At 35.4% G+C, this 21,673-nt stretch overlaps 5 protein-coding genes across 8 annotated transcripts; 3 read left to right on the top strand and 2 right to left on the bottom strand.

The window, feature by feature from the left end:
• Nucleotides 1-745: 745 nt before the first annotated feature.
• On the bottom strand, nt 746-4,880 carry LOC6638334 (heparin cofactor 2). Its single transcript, XM_023177551.2, has 8 exons — nt 4,814-4,880; nt 3,846-4,747; nt 3,631-3,772; nt 3,423-3,550; nt 3,360-3,375; nt 1,273-2,174; nt 1,022-1,163; nt 746-952 (listed from the first exon to the last, which is right to left on the bottom strand). Exons 1-8 carry the CDS (start codon nt 4,836-4,838, stop codon nt 807-809), a joined length of 2,403 nt encoding a protein of 800 aa, XP_023033319.1. The 5' UTR covers nt 4,839-4,880; the 3' UTR covers nt 746-806.
• A 190-nt stretch (nt 4,881-5,070) lies between these two features.
• Nucleotides 5,071-9,585, top strand: LOC6638348 (serine protease inhibitor 42Dd). 2 transcript variants are annotated; one of them, XM_047009494.1, is made up of 4 exons: nt 5,071-5,150; nt 8,163-9,046; nt 9,106-9,247; nt 9,308-9,585. In XM_047009494.1, the coding sequence occupies exons 2-4, from the start codon at nt 8,165-8,167 to the stop codon at nt 9,550-9,552; spliced, it is 1,269 nt and encodes a 422-aa protein (XP_046865450.1). In that variant the 5' UTR covers nt 5,071-5,150; nt 8,163-8,164; the 3' UTR covers nt 9,553-9,585. The 2 variants fall into 2 exon arrangements, with proteins under 2 accessions (XP_046865450.1, XP_002061377.2); XM_002061341.3 differs by lacking the exon at nt 5,071-5,150 and adding an exon at nt 8,013-8,034.
• LOC6638336 (serine protease inhibitor 42Dd) lies at nt 5,381-7,841 on the bottom strand. 2 transcript variants are annotated; one of them, XM_023176902.2, is made up of 3 exons: nt 6,441-7,841; nt 6,226-6,367; nt 5,381-5,538 (listed from the first exon to the last, which is right to left on the bottom strand). In XM_023176902.2, the coding sequence occupies exons 1-3, from the start codon at nt 7,329-7,331 to the stop codon at nt 5,417-5,419; spliced, it is 1,155 nt and encodes a 384-aa protein (XP_023032670.1). In that variant the 5' UTR covers nt 7,332-7,841; the 3' UTR covers nt 5,381-5,416. The 2 variants fall into 2 exon arrangements, with proteins under 2 accessions (XP_023032670.1, XP_023032665.1); XM_023176897.2 differs by having other exon boundaries at nt 5,479-5,762; nt 6,441-7,839.
• A 249-nt stretch (nt 9,586-9,834) lies between the features above and the next one.
• LOC6638349 (serine protease inhibitor 42Dd) lies at nt 9,835-13,551 on the top strand. 2 transcript variants are annotated; one of them, XM_002061342.4, is made up of 4 exons: nt 9,835-9,908; nt 12,069-13,015; nt 13,068-13,209; nt 13,270-13,551. In XM_002061342.4, exons 2-4 carry the CDS (start codon nt 12,116-12,118, stop codon nt 13,401-13,403), a joined length of 1,176 nt encoding a protein of 391 aa, XP_002061378.1. In that variant the 5' UTR covers nt 9,835-9,908; nt 12,069-12,115; the 3' UTR covers nt 13,404-13,551. The 2 variants fall into 2 exon arrangements, with proteins under 2 accessions (XP_002061378.1, XP_023032657.1); XM_023176889.2 differs by lacking the exon at nt 9,835-9,908 and adding an exon at nt 11,939-11,985.
• A 7,090-nt stretch (nt 13,552-20,641) lies between these two features.
• On the top strand, nt 20,642-21,336 carry LOC124459824. The gene is made up of 2 exons (XM_047009548.1): nt 20,642-20,934; nt 21,020-21,336. The coding sequence occupies exons 1-2, from the start codon at nt 20,680-20,682 to the stop codon at nt 21,269-21,271; spliced, it is 507 nt and encodes a 168-aa protein (XP_046865504.1). The 5' UTR covers nt 20,642-20,679; the 3' UTR covers nt 21,272-21,336.
• Nucleotides 21,337-21,673: the final 337 nt, after the last annotated feature.

Raw genomic sequence — 21,673 nt, 5'->3', positions numbered from 1 at the left:
AAGCAATTTCTATTTTTTGTCCTTCGTGGCCTTAATTGGGATCGCAATGTCAAATTCCCATCGAACTCGAATCCCTATCGAACTTCTATGCAACGCATAGAAGGAAGCATTTCCAACCATATAAAGTATATATATTCTGGATCAGCACCACGAGACGAGTTCAAATAGACATGTCTGTCCGTCTGTCCGTCCGTCCGTCTGGATCAGCGCAAACTCCTCCTAGACCGTAAGAGCTACAGAGCTGAAGTTTTGCATGTAGGCTTGTATATAGTGCACAGGTTGTATATCTCGGATTCAGCCGGATCGGACCACTATATCATATAGCTCACATACAAACGGCAAAGTCACGAACAGTGACTTTTCTCAATAACTTCGTTATTTGCTGAGCTATTGTCGTGAAATTTAGTATTGGTTATTATTACACCTTTAAACTTCTGTGCCAAATTTAATCAAGATCGGTTGAGTATATCATATAGCTCCCATAGGAACCTCGATCGGTGGAAAACAGTGACTTTGATCAATATCTTCGTTATTTCCTATACTAAGATTGTAGGCCGTTCTTTCGCAAACTTTAGCCTTTTAGATAAAACGTTTTTCCACTTTGATTGCTATAGGTAAGGAAAGAGTTACCAAAAACGTTGCAAGGGTATACACACTTTGACACGGTCGAAGTTAGCCCCGGCCCTCTGGTTTTTTAATGATTTTTATTCTACAGCTGCAAATTAAATTTGTTTTTTGATTGATGTCTTTTTGGTTAATGTCTACCACACTGTATTTATGTCGGATAATCAGGGTTGAGACATAACCTAAGCATCTCCTTTGGGCTTTAACAGCTTGCCAGCAAAGAGTACGTAGTCATCTTTGTTCAATATATAATAGACGAACGGATGATCGGCGTGAAAATGAACAGGTTGCGGAGAAATCGCCAAGGACTTAAAACTAGTGACAATAGCTAAAAAAAAGTTAAGAAATCGGCATAAGCAAACCAATATGAGTCAAGGACACCCTGAGTTTAACTTACCAGTTGCCGCTGCTGCCTCTGTGCCATGTTCGTTGACATCAATAAAGGCCTTGTGCATAATGGAGGATACTTGCAATCCTTGCGGATTTTGTAGCATGCCACTAAAATCTGCATTGTTTAAAAATATTCGAGTCATGCCCAACTGAAATAAGTTGTTAAAAATCGATTAATAAACAAAGGACTTCCTTCAAAGAGGACCCATCTCTCTATGAACAATGAACTTCAGTAAAGTCATTAATTTATATTCTGACCTTTTTAAATACATCTGTGAGTTCCATTTGAAATTCGGATTTGAATTTAGGCAATTTAACCATTACTTTCGTTTGATTTAGTTTCATTGTGATCTCACTCAATTTGGTGGATCGCAATTTTCCCTCCAGTTGAAGCAGATCAGTCTTCCTATTGGGCAAAATAATCAGCATGGATAGATCAGAGTCCTTGTAGGGCAACTGTAGGGCGGTGGCATCCAATTCGGGTAGCTCGGCATGGCCAAAAGTCTCCTCAATGTTCATCATGGGTACTTTTAAGCTCTTCCCGTCCTTCATATAGAATGGTTCAGATCGTGTTGCTTTAACGGCAAACTGGTGTACCCAATTGCCTTTGAAATGTATGGCATTAACCAATACGATTCGGGAAGCGGATGATAGGGAACTAGGATCTATCACATCTTTTATCAAATTATTAGTTTTCTTGGCTACCCATCCATTAATGGAAGCCGCCGCCTTCTTATTATTGCCAAAATCCAAGCTCTCAGCCGATGAGTAAAATTGTTTGGTTAACAATCTATTAAAATGCTTACGAAGTTTGAAACCTTTCATCACGTAAATCCTGTTGGCAATTCGAAGGATCGTACTCTTCTTGTAGGTTGAAAGCGCTCGATGGAAACTTTCAGCCATTTTTTTGGTATCAGACACAAGACCCAGACCGCGATCCAGTTCTGCGGCTGTTTCCTTTTTCGCACCCAATCGAGCCATTGCTGCGCAGGTTTGTATGGAGAATGGAGAGAAAACGACATTCTCTTCCGGCTTCAATAGCGACAGTTGATTATACAAATTGTTTGAAAAAACGGACAGCCGCTGGGAGAATTCCAATTTGGAAGATTGAGCTTCAGTGGTCCCAGGACACAGATGGAGGAGCACGAGCAACCAACAACCTGGATGAAAATGGTAAAGGAAACGAAATATAAATTATGTGACTAAATGAATCCATTCTAGCCCCATGTCAAATTAATTTCTATGTCGATACGGCGTTACCAATTGATTGACATACCAAACAATGACCAAAGTTTATCCATCTTGTTAAATTCCTTGCTACGAGTTCACTTTAAAACAAATTTAAACCACAAAAGTAAGTCAAAGACTAGAACTGTGAGCACTTCTTTCAGCTTTTTATAGGCGTTGAAATCGTCACAGAAATTATTCACATTAGGAGGTTGAAATTGCGATTATCCAACGATTCTTTACTTCCTGTATATTATTTTCATAATGTTGGTTAATATTTTTGTATGTGTGAATTTTTTGTTTATAGTTTTCTCTTTATACATTGTAATATTATTGGTTCTGCTTCGTTATGTTTAAGGTGTAAGTAAAAGGTCCTAAAATTTCAATTAGCAACTTCTTGTTACAAAGACTAGTAGGTATGTTAAAATAAATAAGGTTATTTGGATTGAGCCTTGGGTCCATTTATCGCTATCGGTTGACTTGAATCTATCCATCTATTTTTTTAAAAACCTATCATTAAAGTTGATCTGTGTCAATTATATAAGAGGGTATATACCCTCTAGATATTTTTAAAATATGTGTATCGAGCGTGACATTCGTACGCATTGGAAGTAAAGAAACCCAATATCAAAAAATATTTTTTATTTTGTAATACAGAAATACATATGGCTATTGATTAAGACCTTTGTGATTAAATTGAAATTTGAATACGCCTTCGCTCTCAAGAAAATCAAAATACCTGAAGGAATATTGGAATGCAATTATATTAAATATGTTTTGCCTTGGTGCAAATATGTTTGTAATTATTGGAATTTGCATCAAAAATATTAAGTAGTTAGTTTGAAATTTTTGCATTGGTTAATTGTCTTGGACAATTTTTCATAGCTCATTGTAGAGATTTTATGGTAAACTTACTACAAATCTTGAAAATTCCTAGAAAACAGCAGAAAGTAAGGAACATTTTATTCGTTTTAGAAAAAAACACCACAACAATTATTTGTTGGTTTTTTATTTCAAAGTTGCAAGTTTATTTTTATTTGCCTGGTGTCCTCTGGGAAAGTCTATACGAAATTGTAATCCTGATGGTGGTTAAGTGGATAACCAGGGGCTAAGATCACTTGATGAATTTAGCACCTTTTAAAAAACAATTTACATCAAAAACCTGATGCCTTTATTTAGACTTTCAATAGTTTGCCAGCAAAGAGTACGTAGTTTTCTTTGTTCATTATATAATATGAGAACGGATGATCGGCGTGAAAATGAACAGGTTTCGGGGATATCACTGAGGTGGTAAATACAAAACCAGTAGCTAAAAGAGATGGGTATATATGGATAAATAGTAACCGAGGTTCACAGAATCGGCATAAGGATAATCAGAGCATAACTTACCAGTTGACGCTGCTGCCTCCGTGCCATGTTCATTGACATCAATGACGGCCTTGTGTAGAATGGAGGATATTTTCAAGTTTTGCGGACTTTGTAGCATTCCACTAAAATCTGCACCGCTTGAAAAAATGCGAGTCATGCCCAACTAAAAATAGGATGTTAAAAATCGATTAATAAAAAAAGGATTTCTTTCGAGTAGGGCCCCTTATTATTCTTACCGTCTTAAAAACATTTGAGAGTTCTATTTGGAATTCGCTTTTGAACCTGGGTAGTTTGACCCACACTTGCGTCTGATAGAGTTTTTTCGTGATGTTTATCAATTGGATGGCTCGTAGTTTTTCCCTCATTTGAGACAAACCTGACTTACTATTGGGCAATACAACCAACATGAATAGATCAGAGTCCTTGTAGGGCAACTGTAGGGCGGTGGCATCCAATTCGGGTAACTCGACATAGCCAAAAGTTGCATCAATGGTCATCATGGGTACCTTCATGATCTGCTGGTCATTTAAATGGAATGGCTCAATCCGTGTTGCTCTAAAGTTAAACTGGTGTACCCAATTGCCTTTGAAGTGTATGGCATTCACCAATATGATTCGGGAATCGGATGATAGGGAACTAGGATCTACTATTTTTCGTATTAAATTATTGGTTTTCTGTTTCACCCATTGATTGATAGTAGCCGCCGCCCTCTCATTTTTTCCAAAGTCCAAATTCTCCACCGACGAATGAAATAGATGGGTTAACAACCTTTTAAAACCCTCACGCAGGCTGTAACCTTGCATCACGAATATCTTGTTGGCAATTTGAAGGTTCTTACTCTTCTCAAAGGTTAAAATGGCTTCATGGAAACTTTCCCCCATCCTTTGTGTATCAGTAGAAAGACGCAGACCTTGATCCAATTCCACGGCTGTTTCCCTTTTTGCACCCAAACGAGCCATGGCTGCGCAGGCTTGTATGGAAAATGGGGAGAAGATGATATTCTCTTTCGGTTCGAAATACGAAAATCGATTAAATAAATTTGTAGAAAAAATAGTCAGCTGTTGAGAGAATTCCGAATTTGTAGATTGAGCTTCAGTGGGCAGAGGACTTAGTTGGAGCACCCCAAGCAACCAACAACCTAAGTGAAAATATAAATCTTCTTATGATTCTATATATATAGTGCACTGCCAGTTAATTGACTTACCAAACAATGACCAAAGTTTATACATTTGGTTAAATTCCTTGTTACCAGTTAATTTTCAAACAACCACAAACCACAAAAGTACGTTTAGGAATGACACTTTGTTTAGGATCTTTTTGGCACGGAAATTATTCACAGTCGGAGGTTGAAATTGTGATTATCCACAGTGGCTTCGTAACTTTATTACTACTATTAGTTAAATAAATCAGATGATGTCGAAAGCTTCAGTTTTTTTCAGTTTTTCGAGCCTTTTAAAGCAGTCAGTTAAATCTTGACAATAGTTTTCGTAGAATAGAGTGTTAATCGAAATCGTTCGAAACGGTTATAATTAAAAGTTCTGGTAAGTTGATTTGACTCTAAATTTGGAATTATAAAACTTTTATGGGTGTTTAAACTTCAAAAAGAATGACATGAATCATGTATATATTGAATAATACCTGACTGATTCTTATAGCGATTTAAATTCACTCATGTGTAGGTGTTTGGATGCCTATTGATAGGAAAGGAACTTGGGGTATATATGTACATCAGTCTTTGGAAACACACTCTATAAAATTGTTTCAAGTTTTATAATTTTATTGTACAATAACAAAAAAGTACATTATTTTATTTTCCTATGAATATGCCCTCTAGGAATCGTATACCGTTTCCATTAAAGATGCCATAGAAAAACGGTCGATTTGCCTCAAACGTGATTTTTATATGACTGCTTCCTTCTTTGATAACATCTAGATGCAAGTAGAAAGAAAATTCTCCATGAAATTTCAATTTTTTTCACAACTACAGGACTCATCAGAAGGAACAGCAGGAGCAGAAAATTGAGTAACTACATTCCCCGCAAACAAATGACCATGGGAACGATGAAATATTGTGTAGTAAAATTGTTTGTTGGCATAAAATTGTTTTGGTTTCGGTGGCGGAAGTGGCATACTTCTAACCATCACAATCATAGCTAAAAGAACAAAAATAGAGTTGAAAAGGTCAAACTTGAAATATTCTTACTATGCATTAAATATTTTCATTTAACAATAAGATTTTTTTTAAAAGGACTACAGGAAGTTTTTTGGATTGTCAGTAATTGAGTCAATTCTCTATTGAAAAAAAACCTTACAAAAATGACGCTAACTGTGATTTTTCTTAATTGTGGAAAGAAACAGAATTTGTTGTATTTTCCAAATATTATGTTATTTAAAGAACAAACACAATCGGTTTAAAGGACGTTTACTTAAGTAAAATTCATTAAAAATTGATTGCAACAGTTTGTAGCAAATTTAAAAATAAAGTTACAAAACGACTTTGGTGTATTCTACAGCAATACTTAAAGCCTTATGTTAAGAGAATACGAAGATGTATAATTTTGATTTCGACGACATTGTTATACCCTTTCATAATGTGAAGAGCATTCAAAAACTTACCAGTTGCTGCTGCAGCTTCACTGCCCAATTCATTGACCTCAATATATGCCTTATGCAAAATTTGAGAAACATTGACAGGATCATCAGTTGTTATGATTTTGCCAAGTTCAGCATCATTGGAAAATATGCGCTTTATTCCTAACTGAATATAGAGGAGATATTTACATATAATCGATATAAATATAATTAAATGTTAATAAAATATAGTTAAATACCACTTGGAAAACTGGTGAAAGTTCTTGCTCGAATTCAGCTTTGAATTTAGGTATTTTGACATCAACTGGCGTTTCTGTCAATAGATTGGTAATTTTCTTCAATGAAGTCGATTGCAATTTATTTTCCACATGCCTTAGACCGGTCCGTGTATTCGGCAATACTATTAGCATGGATAAATCCGAATCCTTGTAGTCCATTTGCAATGCTGTGGCATCCAAGTCTTTTAATTCGGCATAAAGAAAAGTATTTTCCAAATGCATCATTTGCACTGTTATCCTTTGGCTTTCGTTTATATAGAAATCATCCTCGAGTGTATTTTTCTCATTAAATTTAATCTCCCATTCGCCCTTAAAGTGTATGGCATTGACTAGAATGAGACGAGTCTGGGAATTTAATGAATCGGGCTTAATTATTCCTTTGATTAGCTTATTGGTACGCGATTCTACCCAGTCATTAATATGTTCAGCTGATTCTAAACTATTGGCAAAATCGAGACTCTCCGGTCTTGAATGAAATTTCTGAGTTAAGAGATTTTCAAATTTCCTCTGAATGCTCAAACCTTTCATAAGGTACAATTTATTCGCAGTTTTCAATGTATTCAACTGCTGATATGCTGTCAATATAGTATCGAATTCACTGGCAATATCCTCACAATTCTCTGAACTAAACTGTAGGCCATATCTCAATTCGCCAAATGTTTCCGTACCCTTTTCCGCACCCATAAGCAACATGGCCGCACAGGTTTGTATGCAGAAGGGTGAAAAGATAATATTCCTATTGGGATTACCTGTTGACAATTGATTGTACAGGTAATTTGAGAATTTTTCCAAATCCCCACTGAAATCTCCAGGTGGAGGGGTATAGGCAACTTTCCTCGAAGTATTGTCCATTATATAGATATTCTTCCTGAAAAGCTTCTGTAGAGCGTTAAATGGTTTTGTTCTCTTGACGTTCTCTGTGTTTAACTCTATATATATATATATATATGTTTCCTTCTCTCACTGTTTCTCTTATCTAATCGTATATAGGTCGGCTTCCTACGCACTCGAAAAACTCAAGTTCTGAGTCACTTGGCCAAATTAGTCAGTTCAGTCTACATATATAAGTCGGTTGTGCATACGCAAAGAATTTCCAATTTGACGTGAACTATTTTTGGTTTTCCGGTAGTTATTTTCTCTCCACCTTATCAATATATGACAATCTAGCTAATAGACACACAGACCTGTTGTAAATTTCTTGATTTAGTCGATCAACTGCTGTAAAAGTGAGCCAATCATTGGAATGTATTCATTTTCTTCTCTCTGTTCGAAACGAATAAAAATATCTACTTGACAAATTTAGCAAAACCAATAAAATGAAATTATAATGAAACAGTTAACAAAATGTGAACATTTAAGTTGTTTTTGTTGGGTTTTTTGTTTTTATAATATGGTGTTATCTGCCGAGTGCTTTAAAAAGAGTTTCTTATCATTTAATTAGTTTTCAGACCAAAGAATTTATATCTTGACTTTGCACAGAGAAAAAGAATTAAAAGGTGGTGGAAAAAACAAGGGTTTTCCAAGAATTTTCCTAGATTATCTTGAAGTATGGTAGGTTAGTTATAACTGTTTCTCTTCAGATGTCAATAGATATACATAGAAGTTTTTTTAAATATATATTTTTGCTGTCAAAAAAAAAAAAATAATGTTTTGATTACAATTTTTTTGTTTTTTTTTTTGCAGAAATGTCCCAATCCCAATCCCATGATAGTCGAAATTCTTTTTCACGAAATCTTTACGATGTTGTTGCCAGACATGCTGTGGGCAGTTGCCAATCGCAGGGTGTAAATATGGTCATATCGCCGGCATCCATACAGAGTTGTTTCACCTTGGCTTTTATGGGAGCTGCTGGCTCCACTGCCGATGAATTGCGTCGTGGCTTGAATCTGGGTCTGGGCGATAAATATAACATAGCCCGTGCTTTTGGGGAATTCTGGACAACCAATTGCAATTATGGCGAAAAGGGACCCATACTCAAGTCTCTCAATTCATTGTATGTCAACAATACATTGAGTTTGCAACCAGAATTCAATGATCTGGCCAAAGATTTCTTTAGAGCCAAGGCAGAATCGGTTAATTTTGCCGATGCTTTGGCTGTTATAAAGCAAATTAATCTTTGGGTAGAACAACAAACAGATGGCAAAATCAAGGACTTATTGCAACCGGATGTGGTCAATATGGAAACGAGTGCCATATTGATTAATGCTTTGTATTTCAAAGGCAAATGGCTAAAACCCTTTACACCAGAGACGACGTTACGTGATGATTTCTATGTGGATTTGGGCCAGAGGGTTGACGTTGATATGATGTATCAGGAGGATAAATTCAAATATGTTGAATTACCCGAACTAAAGGCACGAGCCGTACAATTGCCCTATGAGAATTCGGATATATCTATGCTAATAATCTTACCAAATGACATATCTGGATTATCAAGTTTGGAAAAGATGTTGAAAACTGTACATTTGCCAGATATTGAGCAAAGAATGTCCATGGAGGATGTGGAAATAGCCATGCCAAAGTTTACCATAGAATTTGATCTCGATCTAAAGGACATATTGAAGAAGGTATGTATATACATAGATCGATGTTATATTTGAAAATGTACTAATTTTTCAAGTTGTAGCTGGGCATACTGGAAATATTTGGCAATAAGGCAAACCTTAGTTTATTATTTGCCACCAAGAAACCACAAAGGATATCAGCAGCCAAACATCGTGGCTATATTGCTGTCAATGAGGCGGGCTCTGAGGCGGCAGCTGTCACTTGTAAGTGAAAAGAAAAGTGTTTAAACAAGAAAAATTCTAAATTTCTCTATGCTTTTGCAGTTATGAAAATTGTGCCCATGATGTTGAACATGAATAAGAAATCATTCAAAGTGGATCATCCATTCGTTTTCTATATACGCAACAATCAGGCTGTATTCTTTGCTGGCCGATATGTTATGCCCGGCGAACATAGAGTATCGGCAATCATCAAAGAGGAATGCGGGGGAGCTGCCAACGATAGTTTACACGCATCGAATAATACTCTATATAGTAAGGCCACCAAATCGGTTAAGTCAGCTAAATAAAAATAAGATGAACGAAAACAAAGTAAAACAAAACCGCAAAAAAAAAAACTAATTTATTGTTTGATACTCTATTTTTTCCAGTAGAAGGTGGGGTCAAAGTGTTCTATATCTATTTTTGTTTGCTTTTAAGGTCTCATACATAAATTAATGTCGCTGTTTGGCTTTCATCTACCAGCACACACAGATCACATTTAATTAATATAACTTTTAGTAAGAAATGGAATAAAATTACTAATGGCTGAGCTCTTCAGCTGTTGTTGGTCTTTTCTAGTCGAGAAAATTTCAGTTTGTTTTCAGATTCCCTTGCTGCCACTTCACTTTCGAAACACTGCGGTCCATTCAATTGTTGCAACTTAGTAAGTTGGAAATTCTTAAATATTAAAAATAAATACCTACAATATAGAATTTAAATTCATATTTTGTATTCATTAAGTTTACCTTTCGGGTATTCACCCGCAATGGATTTGCATTTTGTAAATAAATAAAACTAACAAATAAATAAACAAAATGAGCTCATCATAATACAAAGAGAAAGAGAGCAAGATAATGTGAGAAAGTAAATAGAAAGAAACAGGGAGAAAAAAAGAGTGAGCAAGAGAGAAACAGAAAGTGGGGGTGAACGAGAGAGAGAGAGCAAAACGAAGAGAGAACACAAAGAGCAAGTTTATTTAGAATTTGTAATTTGGTTTGCTTTCTCTTAAATTGTATGCCTCATTTGTTTGAAATCTAGTATGAAAGAATTTTTATCATGGTCCTATGAAACTTTAAATGCTCTTTCTTTTTGTTTGGTAAGAAAATTTATTATTTATATTTATTAAATAAAATAGAAAAAATAAAGTAAATAAGACGGTTTCATGCACAGCTAAGTTTACTCAAAAATTTGTATGACCGATAACTCTAAAACTAAAGAATTACAACGAAATAAAGGGATATGCAAAGCTTATTAATTCAGTTATTAAACATTTTGAAATAATATGTTAGTACCTACTTTGGAAGTTTTTGATTCTTGATCAGGCAGGTATAAATTTTCATTTATTAATTCGAATGTTAAATTTGATCTAAAAATCACTTTCAAATGCAAGGGCGTAATCAGGTATGACCGTTTAATTTTTTATATTTTTTGTGAAATTCATTCAATTTAAAATTGAATTTCTTTAAAATTTTTTTTTTTAATAATTCATTTAATTCAATTCATTTAAGGTTGATTAAAAAGGAAGCTTATAAATAATGTGGCTTTAGTAGTTAAAATCACTACTCTTTCAGTCACTATTTATTAATTGTACCTGTTTATAAAATTTTAGCATATTAATTAAAATGAATAAGCAGTAAAATATGTAGCTTTTATTGGATAATTTATAATTATTTTTAGATAACTAGTTAGCTCGATTTCTCGATAGCTAGTATGAGAATCTAACTTTGTCTATTCCTCACAGGTAAGCGGTATAAAATTAAAGATAATACCAAACATAAAGGGTAACAAATATATTCATATTATTAAAGCTTGACTGTTGATATGATCGCTAAAATCATGCTGACTATATGATTTGTTTGCTTTAAATCTATGCCAATCTCTTCTCAACAATGTTGGTTTTCTAATTTTTTAATATATTTTAAACTTAATCTTAAACTTAATTCATTAAATTTTATTAAAAGAGAATTTAAATAGAGTTATGTACCGACTTCACATAATCTGAATAAGTACCTTCTTTATTTACTTAGAACTTATGTACCTACATAAATACATTTCGTTAAACATTTCGAATTGCCCGCTAGGTTCGCTGTAGTGCTCGTGAGGACGAGATAAAGTGACTTGTCACTTGTTGAAGAGTACATCAAACTCCGTCTGTCAACTTTCCTACTTAATTGTACATAAAACGCTAAAAACTCATAGACCAAATGAATTTGGAGACTAATTTCAACCTCCAAAGTGGAAAATATCAATCTCAAACACTACCTCAACTCTTTTTGGAAGACTATATATAAATAAGATATCTTATATCTATATAGAATAGGTGTGTTTTGCCATTGCAGCACCAAAAATTAAATTTTTTTATACAGAGTGTTCTAATTAATACTAAGCCAAACCAATTTTTTTAACTGGAACGGAAATAAATTAATGTTATATGTTAAAATGTTTACTTATAATTCTAAGAATTTGTTTTTAATTACTTTTGAAGTTCTCCAAAAACATTTAAAGGGTTTGCGTCAGGCTGTGTACCAGAGTTGAGAATAACGAAGAAATCTACATACATAATTAGTGAGGGGAAACCAGTATTTCTCTATCTTTAGTTGTTAATCAGTAGTTTTATATTTTGTCAGAGGCAATATAAGGGGCATCCGATGTCCAAAACACTTTAGTACGTAGAGGTCAGTTGAGGTTCAGTTTGAGTTTTAGTTTCGCTTTCGTTTACGGAGTCGACATCATGTTGCCATGTACGTTTAATCAGCTTTGCTGCTTGCACATCGTCCTAATTACACTACTCGTTTTTCCATTTTCCATCTTTACACACACACAGACGGAGCTACCCTTATACCAATTTTCCTGTTGCGATTGAGCCTGACCATGGCCACAGACACCACCGCCTCTGCCGCCGCCACCGCCGCTGTGGGGGATGCCAAGTTCGCATCAAAGCTTTACCATCAACTGGCCAATGCTCAGGGCAATGGCAATCTTATTGTGTCGCCCGTATCCATTCGCACCGGTTTGGCTTTGCTGTATTTGGGTGCCGATGGCATTACGGAGCAACAACTGAAGCAGGGTTTGGAATTGCAGACAGCTTCGAGTAAATCTGAAGTGGCTCAACAATTCGCTCAGTTGGTCACCAAAAAGGCCAAAATCCCCGTGGATGGTGAAGATGTGCCCGAATTGAAGTATGCCAATCGGATTTATGTGGCCCAGCAATACCAACTGGCCACGGCCTATCAGGATTTGGTTGGCAAAAATTTCAATGCATCCGCGGAGAATGTGAATTTTGCACTCGACTCGAAGGCAACGGCTGAGCACATCAACACGTGGGTGGAGGAACAAACTAAAGGTCATATCAAAGACCTCATCAGCTCGGACAGCCTGGATGCCAGCACTGCGGCTGTTCTGATCAATGCCATTTACTTCAAGGGCAATTGGTTGCAGATTTTCGAAGAATACCAAACAGAGCCGCGGGAATTTACCAGCCAGTCAGGTCAAAAGGTGAAAGTGGATACTATGTATCAATCGGATTACTTTCAATACGCAGATTTGCCCGAATTGAAGGCCAAAGCCCTGGAATTGCCATATGAGAATACAGATATTGTATTTTTGATCCTATTGCCGCACCAAGAGCAGGGATTGTCTGACCTGGAAGAACAATTAAAAAACTTGGATTTAAATGAAATTTCACAAAAGCTTAAACGGCAAAAAGTTGAAGTGCAATTACCGAAATTCAAATATGAGTTTGATATATCCCTGCAGCCTGTTTTGGAAAAGGTAAGTCCATCCATGGCTTAAGGATAAACATAATCTATTTTTACATTTGCAGTTGGCCCTCGTGTCGTTATTCAGTGGCGAGGCCAACTTTAATAGCCTGTTGCAAAGTCCGGCGCCCCTGCATATCTCTGAGGTCAAGCATAAAGCTCTCATTGAGGTAAACGAGAAGGGCACTACTGCCACTGGAGCCTCCTGTAAGTGCCTGATACATTATTCACTTTTATTTTTCGTATTTCACTCATTTCATTTTGCAGTCTCTAAAGTCGTATTGGAATTGGAAGTGATTGGTGAAGTGACCTACAACTTTACAGTGGACCATCCCTTTTTCTTTGCCATCAAGGACAAGCAGAACACCTATTTCCTTGGACATGTCACTACACTAAGCTAAGAAGCATAAATTTTCCGCCAAAGATGTGAAAATGAAGCGAGCAGCCAATATATGCCAACAATTCAATGTCAGGGTACAACAGCAACATATGCCTTCTTGATTAGTTTTAGTTGCAATTAAACGAGTCCTTCGTGGCACACACAGAAAACTCGAATATGGTGGATGGGTTGCATGTTGGTGGAGAAGGTTGTATCGGTATCTGTCTTGTGTATTTTGCAGTGTCCTGGCTCTCTTGCAGGCAATAAATCAAAGTTAGTATAGCTATCAATCCCTGACAAAGCAAAACAACAGCAACAAAAGGAAAAAAAGCACCAGAACAAAAGCACAAAACAACAAAAAAAAAAAAAAATGAAGAGAAAGCCAAATGCAGTGGGGATTTTTGAATGCCAGTGGTAAGTGGCCAAGACCACACACAAACACAGACACACACTTGCAAACGGACGACTATTACACTTGGCAAAAACTATTGAAAGTTTACTCTGTAGAATGAGTTTACATTTAAAATCAATTAAGAAGTGCACTTAGTGAAAAATAAATAAACATTGACCCCATTTTGGCAGAATTGAGATTCTGTAAATTTACATTGTTGGCTACATTATTGCTTTGCCTTAGAGGTATTTCGTTTCCATGTAAAATCATAAAACATTTTTTAATAAGAGAGGTGTTCTTTAATGATTCGGGTACGCTGATTCTGACTGCATACTGGGTTTTTGTCCATCACGTCCAGATTTTGTGAAATCATTACTACATTACTAATAAACAGTTGGTAAGATGCATAAGAGTTCCATAATTCTTTTAAATTAAAAAGCAGACAATTCTTGGAATCTATATAGCATACTTTTTGGCTCAAATTAAAATCATTATTGAACCATCTCCAAAGTGTAAGATATTATGCATTATAACAAAGAAATATCTATTTGATATTTTGTAAATTGCTATTAAATTATACTCAATATATTAATAAGTTAAAATAAAACTGTTTTTAGCATAAAATTATGTTTATATTTTACAATAAAATACTGCAAATGCGGTCAACTTGATGAAGCTCAACACACAACACACGAGAGTCACCTGTGTTCACTTTATGACTTGTTTCAGTTTCAGAAATTTCAACTTTTTTGCAGGATCATCTCTTCTTTATATTGATACTGATTCCCAGAATAAATTTATATATTCTTTAGTATTTCTCCCAGTGTAGATGCAGTTGAAAGTCAACAACAACGTTGGCAATTTGGTGCAATCATCTCTACTACAAGAGTTAGTACCAACTTTTTGGCCATCCAAATTGTTGTCCATGTTTGATAGAGTTTTTTTCCTCCCTTTTTTTTGGCAAGCTTCAGCTGAACGTGGATGTAAATGATGATGAGGATACTGATGATAGCCATGTTATAACCTCTTATGCATACTTATTTGCATATGGCCAAACAGGTGTAAATTTAATTTTGACAAATTTTTGCGGGCACTCAGTCGTATAAGGCCGTCTATGGCGTTCATGGTGTTGTTGTAACATGTCGCCTGGGGACATTTTAATGAAATTTCCGTTGTACAAAATTTGCATAGCTCTGGCCATAATTAAACTTGATTGTTTGCGTTGAAAATCAGGCGAAACAATTAGTAAAGGATTTACGCACGTGTAAAACAATTTAATTAAAACCATCATCATCATCATCAGCCACCTGCCATCATGTCATCTGCCTGCCATCATGTCTGCCTATTGTCTGAATGTTTTCTATCTAGTTTACTTTTATATTTGAATTTCCATTGACAATTTCGCTATGCGATTTTGTTACACTTGCCGAAGGTTTTCCACACTAATTGGTGGCCAAGGAGTTTCCCAAAATGCCAAACAGAACTAGCTACCAAAAACAGGAGCACAAATAAAAAGCCAAAAAAAAAAAGAGAGGAAACTTGTGCGTTGTCAGGGGTAACGTTTCACGTTTCCGTCAGCAAATTGAAATTGAAATGCTACTGCGAATCGAAACGAGCTCCCGAGTTGTGGGTGGCGCAGTTGAAGGTGGCCCAGCAACCACAGTGCGAATGCCAAAAGGAAATGCAATGCGCGACGCCTGCAAATAAGAAATTTTCATGACAACAGCATGAGAAGGACCGGAAGGAGGAGCCAATAGTATTGGCAACATCATTATCAGGACCTGGCAAAGCTCCCAAACCGAACCTGACACGCTTGGCTGATGCTTTTCCTGCAGCTGACAACTTTCACTGCAACGAGTGGCCCAAAAATGACAGACAACTGATGCCTGATCTTGAACTTCAAACTCCAAGGTGCATTTGGAACTACAATGAAATAAGATTTGTATATATGTACATATATACAATGAAATCGTGAAAGGAGCTTAAATTGGTAAACCAATTACCAAGTTTGTCGAAGTGAACATAATTAGAATGAAGTAAGTAAGTCGTCTCGCCGACTTTGGTATACCATCCACCAGTAAAGCAAATATGTCAACTTTATTAAACAAATGCATTTTCACCTGCTTTTTACAAGCATATCTTAGTATGTCGCTCACTCAATCATACGAGCACCCAAGCGCCCCCACCAGCCAACGGCCAACTCCGGCCTTATGGAAAAATGTTTATATGCATAACTCGACTGTTTTTTGTCCGATTTTGATCAAATTTGGTATTTTGAGATAGATATTAGTATTAAATTTAAGTGTGCCAAATTTGATTGCATAAGGTAAAAAAATACGGGAGATATTCAAGTTTTTCAAATTACGGTTGCGGAAAAGGGCGTGGCAAAATTTTTATACATACAAAATGTGTGCATTTACTAAGCGAATATATGTACATACCAAATATGGTGTCTCTAGCTGGAATAGTTTTTGAGATAAACGCTTTTTTTAAATTGCGGGGGCGGAAAGGGGCGTTGAAAAAATTTAAAATAAACTTGATCACTCTACATACTACACGAGTCTACATACCAAATTTGGTAGCTCTAGCTCTTACAGTCTCCGAGATCTAGGTGTTCATACGGACAGACGGACGGACGGACGAACGGACAGACGGACATGGCTAGATCGACTCGGTTGCTGATCCTGATCAAGAATATATATACTTTGTGGGGTCGGAGATGCTTCCTTCTGCCTGTTACATACATTTTGGCGACTTTAATATACCATTTCACCCTATGGGTGTATGGTATAATAAGAAGTTTAATGCAATTTTCTGTTTATAGGATGTGCGGCCTAGAAGAGGAATGTTATCGTTATAGAAGGAAACTAATATTCATAGAATAATCAATGGTGAACAAATTAACTACATATGTAATTGGTTTTTTTGACTATTAAATACTTTGTTCTTGCTCTTTGCTCTTTCAATGGAGTAATGCGAGTTCCTATCAAAAATGACTCGTTTGGGCTTTGTATTCATATAATGCTCTATTACCTGCATAATGTTTAATATCTGACATTTCATATACAATTATATTCAAAATTCCCGTGGACCGATTTGAGAGATCGTGGCCTTATTAAATTTTTTTGACAGGCCTCTTTCAATAAATGAGTGGTTCAAAATCAGCCAAACTTGTTGGGGAGGGGGTTTAACATTTAAATATTAAGCAAACGCAACTTATTTTCCAAAGAAAGTGTGTTTATTTGAAATACTCAAAAATTTTGGGAACAAATTTACTCTGGATAGTTTTTTTTAGGCCGGAAAGGAATGTCACACCAATTGTTGTGATTTAATGATTTATTTATTATGAAGGCCTTCAATGGCAAAAATAATGAAAAATACAAAAGAGAATGGCCACAAATGACAACAATTTTTATTCATCATCGTCATCGAAATATTCCTCGTCGTCGTCCACGACACTTTGCAACCGATCGATCAATTTCTGCGGCAACAGCTTTAGGCAAATGATGCAAAAAACTGTTTCTTTATCAGATGGTGGTGATGTTGGTTTGGTAACGCGCTTGGCCGCTCGTGATGGTGTTGCTCGCTTGGTGTTGCCTTCTTCGGTGTTGGCTTCTGCTGCACCTCCTTTGTCGCTGGTCATCTTCGGTGATTCCAGCATCAAAAGCAACTTGTCCCTTATTTTGTGCAACAGTTTGAACGAAATCGCCGTCTGTGAAGATGCGTTTCGACAACTGTTACATGCGCTTTTCAAAACACTTCGGTATACGGCACGATGCGGATGTTTACTAAACCGCCTCAATTTATATCTGAGCGCGAGTTCCGAGCGCGAAAAAACCAGAAAGTTCCATTTCTCAAAAAGTTCATATCGATCGTTAATAATCGTGTTTTAATTAGATCCATTGAAAACAAAAGTTAATCATAATTTGTAATGACATTATTGAATTGACACTTGAAGGTTGAAGGTAATAGAAGTACTTTAAGGAGCTAATAACATATGTATGTAGTTTGATAAAATCCACTATGGCGTGTCCAGTTTTCGTTTAATTTTGTTATTTGGTTTTGGTGATTACGAATCTGAATATAGTAGTTTCCAGAAATTTATCACGGGGGACCCAATATGACAGCCTAAAAATAAAATCGGACCAAAACTATATTTTTGAGAATATTTTACATGTGTCATGTTGTATTTTGTCGCACTTTAAAGAGCCACTCTTCCATTGGAAGGAATCTGTTGTGAGATTTTTGTTTACCAAGTTTATTTAAACCGGTTCAGCTTTGTTCTCTTTGACAAAGAAGAAAGAACCATATACATACATGTATTAAATTTTTATCATTTAGATTACTACAGCTAACATTTGCTAAGATACGACATTCTATACGGGAAAGGTTACTTGCACCGGAGTGAAATTAAATTTTTTTTTTTTATGGATTGTGAAATCAGTATCAATCCATTGCTCGCAACTCTCGAACGCAAGTGCCCATTCTAATTCGTTTCGAATGTCCTGCAATTTAAGTGCTTTCCTGCTTCTCAAATGTTTTGATTGTTTTTACCCAAATGGATAAAGGAAAAAAATTAATATCTGAAGACAAGTGACAACAAGATAGCTGCACATACATAGTCCAATTCGATAAGTGAAATCAAAATTATTGTGTTAATTATTTGGTATTAAACAAAGTTAATGTTTTAAAACATAAATGAAAGTATTCTTAATTAAGTGACTCTTTCAGTTTTTAAATAAATTGAGTAGTTTTCGCGTATTTCCCAAGAAAAAACAACAAGTTATCTGAAGTGGCAACGTTCACCTGTTAACGTCAAGCATTTGATATCGTTATCGTATGCCCAAAATGAAAGCTCGCTATTTCAAATTCAATCTGGTTTTCTTAAAACAATAAAAATTATGAATTTCTTGAATAAAACTAATGGTAATTCAATAAAATACAAATTTTTAAGTCTTTTTCTATGTGTCCAATAATAAATTAATGGAGCTTTATAAAAAAGTTAAAATACTGGGAAAATTTATTGATACCTAATGACAACCCTACCAAAACCAACCAACTATGTTCGAAAAAATTAAGTCACTCGAAGTGCTGTAGCACCTAGTCAAAATGCTTTTACACCGTGGCGTAGCCAGAAAATGTTTCGTGGGGAGTGCTAATATGTTTTAGGATCAAAGATATTGAGTAAAATTCCAAATATGAAATATCACTTAGTTAATGTGAATCAATTTTGGGGTGTTACTACCCGTTACTACGCCACTGCCCTTACAAGTCTCTTGCTCTACTTTTCCCTTATCTACATCCGTTAAATTATTCATTTATCCATTACCTGTTTTAAAATAGAAACATCCAAAAGCGAACAAGTAAACAAGTTGTTTTTTTCTTTGTTTCTAATGCTTGTTTTGTTCTAATTATTACTCCTAATAAATATTCATATTTTTGTGTTATAATAAATTTGAAAATTACGATTGCAAGATGTCTACTGGGACCAGTAATGCCAACTTTTGTCGACCAAAAAAAGCTGTTTTTAACGGGAGGAAACAAAAAAAAAGGCGAAATTAAAAAAAAAAAAGTCCAAAAAAAAGCTGATGTTGGCAACACTGACTGGGACAGCATATATACATGCTGATTCACTTCCACCTTTTATCGTAGATGTTATCGGTGTGATTGTGCGTGTAAGCGATACATCGATCAATTTCGTTCAAAATCTCTCTGTTGCCACTCCCAATAGGAAATTTCACAATTCTACCGGGCGACCATTGTGAAAAGTGCGCTTTGGCAAAATGTCTTTTAATTTCGGCTCTGGACCACGTGTGGAGGATCCCAAGACACTTTTGTTCATTGGAATTTGTGCAGTTGTTATTGTCTGTCTCGTTTTTTTGTGTCTGTTGGTGGAAGCGCTCAAATATATATACCCGCAGAAAAAGGTAAACGATCTAGTTTAGCTCGATCTATGTCGACCATAATTGATTGTTAACTTCCAATTTCTCTGTGTTTACAGAAACAAAATAATGGATGTACCAAATTCAGAGGCCAATTGAATTCATATGAGCCCATTTATGACGCAATCATGGCCTAAATAAACTTTAGATGCGACTTTGGGAAATTCTTCATAATTCAAAACAAACAAGAAATGATTCCATAAATTTGTTTTGATAAAGAATAAATTTTACATATAATCTTTATATATGTATATTCATATGAAGTTTTTATTCATTAGAATATGTACATATATTTAAACAAAAAACAAAGTGTGAAAGAATAAAAATATATGTATGTATGTATATATATGCATATATGGATGTAAAGCATAGCATTCGGTGAAATGTATATACAGTGAGTGAAGAAAGTATTGGCACACTCACAAAGTTAAAGTTTTCTGTGCTTTAACATTTTGTTTTATTATTCATCTGAGTAAAGAAAAATAGAAATTTCGACGTTGGTTTAAAAGCTTAACCTTGAAAGTAAAAAAAGTCACAAAGCCACATTAAAAAATGATGTGTGTGTTTAATTAATTTATTGGTAGTTTGCTTAAACTAAATAGTTGAAAAAACTGTCGTGTATGTACATTTTTTTCTTTCACTGACTGTTTGAATATACAGTACATGCACCCATTCACTTTCTCACCAAAGCTTAATCACTTCCATCACCAAGGTCATGTGAAAAAAAAATTGTTGAATACGTAAATACTAGCAATTGCTTGAGTTTTTAAGATTTTTAAGATAAGACTTGTTAGGTTATTAATCTATATATAAAAATGAAACCCGTTTTCCTTGTTCATGGCATATCGCGTGAATATCTGTACCGATTTCCGACCGCAGTAGTTGGGTGAAGTTACATGTCAACCACGTTGTAGGAAATTCGTTCATTCCTGTTTTAGTTACAAACGAAAAGTTACTGACGAAAAATGCCAAAAAAAGGCAAAGGGTCTGATTTGAGCCGCAGTACAAGTAATGCTCGGTACTTGCGAAATAGCAGATCCAAAAGAACAAAAGTACAAATCCAGCAACAAAATACTGATGCACGTGTCAGAATGGTGCAATTGCAAGAAGAGCCAGAAGATACACGAGCTGAACGCAATGAAGTCATAAGATTAGAACAACAACAATCACGCCGTTTTACAGTCAATAGACGAAGAACAAATGATCAACAACGACAACAGGTACGTCGAGCATTTATATCTGATTTATTCCTGCGTCTAGCATTACAGTATGATACCGATATTTAAATATTATTCTCATTCAAAGGTGGTAAAGAAATGTCCGCATTGTCATGCTGTCAAATTCAAAAATGAGCCAGCTGGGATGTGTTGCGCGTCAGGAAAAGTACAACTACCTGAAATTGAAACACCACTTGAACCATTGAACGGCTTACTTATCGGCACGGATCCAGATTCTAACGTGTTCCTGAAGTCAATTCGAAGATTCAATTCATGCTTTCAAATGACATCGTTCGGAGTAACATTCAAAATCAGAGGGCAAGTTCATCATAAAGTTTAATGGCTTACTGCTGCCAATGCCAAACGAACTACATAAGTTCTTACAAAGCAAGAGATTGATATTGTTTTAAGGGATAAATTATAATAATTTAAAAATAATGTTTTGCCTGAGATGATATTATAACTATTTTCTATATTTTTAAGGATTCTTTGAGCAATGCAATTATTGTTCTTGGGGTTTCTAATTGTTTGGATTGCTCCAAGACTGTCTGTTAGGAACGCTACTTTGCAGAGGTGATTCGAATCAGCGAACTCCACTGCTTTTTCCAAAGCTGTGAGTTCCGCAGTCAATGATGACAGTTTTTTATTGCTGTAATAGCTTTTTTTGATGTTGGAGCCCAAGTGAAAAAAAAGCACTTCCAGTAAAATCGTCAGAAACTGAACCATCTGTGTAAATCAGGTC

This window comes from Drosophila willistoni (assembly GCF_018902025.1).
Source record: "Drosophila willistoni isolate 14030-0811.24 chromosome 2L unlocalized genomic scaffold, UCI_dwil_1.1 Seg139, whole genome shotgun sequence".
In the NCBI taxonomy this organism is placed as follows: domain Eukaryota; kingdom Metazoa; phylum Arthropoda; class Insecta; order Diptera; family Drosophilidae; genus Drosophila; species Drosophila willistoni.
The sequence above is the reverse complement of the archived record's forward strand: the minus strand, read 5'-3'. Positions and strand labels throughout refer to the sequence as shown.